At 37.9% G+C, this 6058-nt stretch overlaps 1 protein-coding gene across 1 annotated transcript in view; it reads right to left on the minus strand.

Moving 5' to 3' along the window:
- The window catches only part of rps6kb1a (ribosomal protein S6 kinase b, polypeptide 1a), a 31227-nt gene extending 25442 nt beyond the window's left edge, over positions 1-5785 (minus strand). Inside the window, exons 1-3 of the mRNA XM_041800922.1 lie at positions 5589-5785; positions 2437-2480; positions 1014-1134 (exon numbers count right to left, since the gene is read on the minus strand). Coding sequence (XP_041656856.1) covers positions 1014-1134; positions 2437-2480; positions 5589-5660 — 237 coding nt within the window. The 5' untranslated portion in view covers positions 5661-5785. The remainder of the gene's footprint in view (positions 1-1013; positions 1135-2436; positions 2481-5588) is intronic.
- Positions 5786-6058: the final 273 nt, after the last annotated feature.

Below are 6058 nucleotides of genomic sequence, written 5' to 3' on the forward strand. Positions count from 1 at the left end.
GTCTTTGTCAACAGACAAAAATTCAAAAAAAGGCGCAAGTGTCTTTATAAAACTGTTGTTGAATCACAAAACTGAAAAAATCCCAGGATGCAGGAAATGACTTCTTACTCATCAGACATTAAAACCACTTCAAGACAGAATAAGTCACACATCTGTTTGCTGAGTGAAAAGTGTATCCAAAATAACTGTGATGTGCACTTTCTTTGCCAGGCTTAGAAAAGAAGAGGTCAGAAAATTTCCAGAGCTCCAAGTGTTGGTAACACCAAAATAAAACAATAAAACAAAACCCTCCTTATGTCAGTGGGCTTACACTTTGATGACAAGGGTGCAGATGATGACATTTCAGATTTGTATTGATGTGGGTTAAGGAGGAGGCTGCTTTGTGAGGGAAAATTTTACATTTGAAGTGTGATTTTCAAACTTTCCACCAGCTACAACATGCGGATATGCATTTCAGTGTTTTGACAGTGTTTCTCAATTGGCAAAAATAAGACATGAAGAAACCTTTGGTGTGCTAAACACAATTTCCAACCACTTAGAATAAAATCCCCACACAGCAAGTGTAATGTCCTCACACCATGCACGTACTGATAGTGTGACGACAGGTTGAAAACCAAAAAATGACAGATGGGTATTTCCCCCACTTGTGGGAGATAAAAAGTAGTACATTCTTACTCCTTTAGGTCTATTGTGTTTTTTTTTTATTCTCTAATTGAGTAACTCTGCCAAGCTGCTAGCACCAGTGCTTCAGTGTTTCCATTTCAAACTCTATGCTGGCAACCTTTAAGATCAAATGTTTAAGCTGAGTTACATCTCACAGTAAAGTTGTCACAATACCAGAACTTTGTATTTCATTTTAATACTAGTAAAAATCAAACACTATTACTACCCCTTTGATACCACAGCAAAATACTATTTTAAAAACTATTGCATTATTTTTTTAAAGCATGTGGAATCAGTGTGGCGTGTGGAACAGGGCTCAAAGTTTAATTCCAGAGAATCAGAGGTCTTACCTTTCCATAGCCACCTTTCCCCAAAACTTTGAGCAGCTCAAAGCATTCGGGCCTGATCTGCTCTGTTCCCTTATTTACGCTGTTTTCTGATATTTCAAACTTCTCACAGTCGTCCATGTTACTGTCACAAAAACAGGGGAAAAAAAAGTATGAAAACATGATCAAAAATATTCAAAACTGACAACACAAGGTTTTTTATTATGAAAAAATAAACAACAGAATCATCAACAAAGTTTAAATGCATTTCGGTGTTACTTGAGTTACTTATTTAGCTGGGAAAAATATGCCTACTGTTAAAGTTGTTCCAAAAAATTTTCGTTTAAAAGGCTGCTCATAGAGTTTAGCTCTCTTCAAAATTATGGTCCACATTTTCTACACGCAGAAAAGCATCAATAATGGCCACTGTGTAGCTGACAATAATGTAAAAACTATTACCAATTTAGAATTACAGACTGAAACCAGACCTTGGGGATATCCTGCTGGCTCTCGTTTATGTTGATATCAATTAACATGTTTTTATACTTTTGTCTTTTGATGAAAAGTTCAGTGAAAAATTACATAACTTGCAGAGCTGTATTTTGTAGTAACATTCAAGTGTCACATGGTGGCAGCAGCTCTGCTGAACAGAAACTGTGCAACTCAAGTGAATTTCTCAATAAAAGCTACTTACAATATTGTGGAATTTGGACCGATATAAAAAGCTACAGGGCAATTGATTGAAAACAAATAGCATGAGTTTTTAGTTCATCCTAATGCTAAAGTGCAATAATGCAGATAGAAATGAGGCTTTGTACTAAACAATACCAATCATACGAATAAGAAAGTAGACTGCACCTCAAGGCTAACTTCATATACAGTCTTGATCTAAAGTAAGGCTTTGTACTTTCTACAAGAAAGGGTAAAAAAGGTCTCAGACTCCTGGTTGGTATTTGATGATAACTGTCCCTTAATGCATACAGATGGGAGAAAAGTTAAGGCAAACCCTTGAAAGTGCATTAGTAATGGTTTAATGGAAATAATAATGATGACTACAGTCAGCTAATAACAACTCAACTTAATGCCAGTGTGAACCCTTAGTGTTCAACACTGCTCTTAACAACATTAAGACAGCATTAGGAAGAGTGCTGTTTAGGCCTATCCCTTCAATAGAACGTACAATGGTCTTACATGCTAAAACGCAAGTTCACCCTCTAAGTCATCACTCATCTCTTATTTATTATGGCATGGCTATATGATAAAGTATGAAATAGTTTAAATTAAGTAGATTGGATGAAATCGTATCAGTGATACAAAGATAGCAAATCTGCCAAGTGACCCGAAATTCTCCAGTGTTAGTTATATTTTCAAGTCATTTCAATGAAAATATGTATGACTTAGTTGATGTTGTCAGGACAAAGTGAATAACAGCTCTACATTTACTCACAATTCAAAGCCACTGCATTGGTCCATGTATTCACTGAGCTGGCCCTGAAAACAAGAGGAAAAAAGAGTCAGAAGACACCAGCACACATCAGCATTACATATAAATGGTAGTGCATATAAAGTCTATGCATGCTATCTTGATTTTTACCAAGAGTCTGAAAGAATTTAACCTGACAAGCAGATAGACAGTTTCATATATCCACTGCATGAAATATACATCACACACATCTGGTAAACACCCCATACAAAATGTTTGTGAAGGGCAGGACTTTTAAAGACCAAATGAGGTAGTGGGCATGCGCAACTCCGATAAGCAATGTGAGCTTGGCAGGCAGATGCTGTTGTAGGTTTTGCTCTTCCCTCAGTCAAAGAAATGCTGTCCAGATCTGGTTAAAACCGTCACTAAAGCAACATCTGAGCTGAAAGCTTAATCAGCAGAAGTCATTGCTACCAGCTTGCAATATAACTAAACACCGCCCCAGAGAAGGGTGAAAATAACGTCACCATAAAAAGCTTTCAGTGTGATCTTTTGCTTTTTTTTTTAAATCAAGAAAGGTGGCCCAGTCCAGACAAAAACTGCTGCTATATTATAACTACATCCAAGCTAATTACTACACAGATAGCAGCCAATGCTGCCTGCTTCCAGTATAACTAAACTCCACCTGTAGCTACCGCCTCATTCTCCTCAAATGACACTGACTGCTCAGGTCTGTTCTCAGACCTGGCACAATCGCTTCAGATTGGAGCTCTGTAAAAGGACAGCAGACATGGAATCTGGCAAATCCATCTGCTTTGCAGGGTCATTATGACTTTTAATGCCTGTATATCATTTTATCTCAACATAACTCTCAATCACAGTTAATACGTACATTAATCCAAGGTGCCTGAAAAAACATTATTCAAGCAGATATTGTTAAATGCTATGGAGGGAGATACATCTACCTGCAGGCACCCTGTCTAATACTAGAGATGCACTGATTTGAAAATATCAGGGAGATGCCGAAACACATGTTTAAAATAACTATTTACCTGTGGCAAAGTACTTTTCTTCACTTCACCTGGTTGAACATTTATACAATGCCAACTTTCAGTTTTCTCTTATGTTTGCCCATGAAAACAGATTAGTTTATCCAACATCTCACATCTGCGCAAGATCTTTTCCCAAAGTCTGATACATTAATTATTATGGGCAATCTTGACTAATATCCGCTGCTTTATTTTTTTTTTCATTAATGTTTTATAGTCATGTATCTTTTTCTTCATGGCTACTTGTTGTTTCACTAGGAACTTTAACTGTACTGCTGCCTGTCTTTTTTTAACTATGGTATAATTAATGAGTAAAATCAGGATATATCTATTGATCCCTCAAGATTACAGTCCATGTTTACACTCTGTAATTGAACATGCCAAACATACACACAGGTGAATATACATGCACATGCACAAAGATGATCCTGTGGGCATGCAGATGTCAGAATGAGGTGCTGCTGAAAGGTGCAAAAAGCAGAGTAGGCGTCTTGCTCAGAGGCACTAAAGCAGTACTCGGGAAGTGAACTGACACCTCTACAGCTACTAGACCAATGTCCAAACTTGGTCTGACCTGGAGAGCATAAACTCCGTTGTAAGTTCAAACTAAGTTTGAATTTAGGCACAGCTGGTGCAACCCATAGCTGGACTTGGGTGGAGACCCTCAGGTTCCCCACTCAAGTCCTTGCACATTAAGCTATCACTGCCAAAATTATTAAATAACAAAATATACTAGATAGACTTTCAAACCAGAGATGTAAAACTAAGTATGTATTTCTAAAAAAAAATTGTGTATATATATATATATATATATATATATATATATATATATATATATATATACACACACACACATATATATATATATGAACAGATAAAATTACGTTTTGGTCGATGTAATAGTTCAATATAGTGTGTAATGTCTGCTTTGAATAATGGTATAGGTGATTTCCTTTGACTTCAAGTATTTTAACGTAGTTGACTTATTAAAAAATATTCTAAATAAAGCTCTTCTATATTAATTAACTATTCCAGGTTTAATTGTAATAGCTAAAAAAATAAGCTGAGATGACTCTTATACCCAACTTCACGTTATGTGAGTAATGGGAATGCTAGCCAACAGTGTGCTTTAGAGCCGTTAGCAGTGGTTGTTGGTCACCTGTCCATTACATGTATTTATATCTCACCTCTTTTTGGTCTAAGTAGTCCTCATAGTATATCTGGGACATTCAAGTCACAATACTGTGTAGTTACATCCCTACAACAGGCGGATGCCGATAGAGAGCGTAAAACCGCCTCCTCTGGTAGGCTAATTCCATTGTCGGACATGCAGTTCGCTACGCCCGGTGAGACACGTAGTATAGTAGTTACTAGTTTTTACTTTGCTTTTCATGGCACTGTTGTCATGTGTTTTAACGTGCTACGTTGTTGTTTGTAGCTCAGTTGATTCAAAACTTGAGAAAAGGTATAAACTTTATCGGCGCTTCGACGTTTGTTCCGTCAACTCAAGCCGGTGTACTGATTTAAAGTGTGACCATGTTGACTGGCGACTTTCCGCCGAAAGCGTCCGTCGTTGTCGTTATTAAGTAGGATTTCTAAGACTAAAATTATCCGCCGAGCAGATACCCTTTTAAAATTGAAATTAAAAATATCACAGGAAAATATTTCTTAGCCACAATATTTAAAAACAACAAACAACTACGCACTTGTTAGGGCGCATTTCTTCTTCAACATCTGTTGTGACTATGATAAGCACAGACACTACGACCTGAAAATCACCGGTTAACACGGTCACTCTTTTAACCGTTGCACCAGAAAACTCAAACCTATCCGGCGTCATCAGTTTAATGTCAGTGAATGTGTTTCATTGGAATAAATCCAACTGTTATCCAGTAAGACATATGTTTAATTCGATAAATAAAACGGAAATACAACTGGAATACAGTGGAGTGACTGTTTTGGGGCTCTGCCAGTTTCCGCGGGAAAGGGGTATCTGAGGACATGTCCGATAACGGAACCACTGGTGTTAGCAACGCAGGCCTCGAAAGTGCTAGCGAAGTGCTAACTAGCTAGTTAGCTAATTGGCTAACATCGGCGGCGTTAGCCTGAACGGTAACGTAAACTCACCCCTTCCTCCAGTTCGTCGTCAGAGACATTCTCATCCGGTTGATCCAAATCGATGTCGAAAACTCCAGCCATGGTCACGGCACTTCTCTCGGCGTTTGGTCGGAAAACACAGACCCGCTCCCCCGCTTTATGGGAGAGCCATCACTGCTGCAGCCCCGGTAACAGTAGACAGCATGTGCTAGCATCCAGCTAACCAAAACAACACAGAGAGAGTAGAAAGCCTCTAGTGTCAGACACAGGCACTACTCAGCCCAGGCGAAGATGCACGGATATGCCAGAAAAGTGTTGAAAACTAATACTGTGTTTAAAAAAAGAAATAAGTCGACGCTATATAACACGTTAGGTTTGTATAAGAGGAAAAACATCGCACATTTTTACCATTTTCTCAGATAACGAGTGGAATTTCATATATTTTTTGTTCTTCACAAGCATGGTACTGTCAACGCTTTATTTAGCAGGTAAAGTCTTTA

This window comes from Cheilinus undulatus, linkage group 12 (assembly GCF_018320785.1).
Source record: "Cheilinus undulatus linkage group 12, ASM1832078v1, whole genome shotgun sequence".
Lineage (NCBI taxonomy): Eukaryota > Metazoa > Chordata > Actinopteri > Labriformes > Labridae > Cheilinus > Cheilinus undulatus.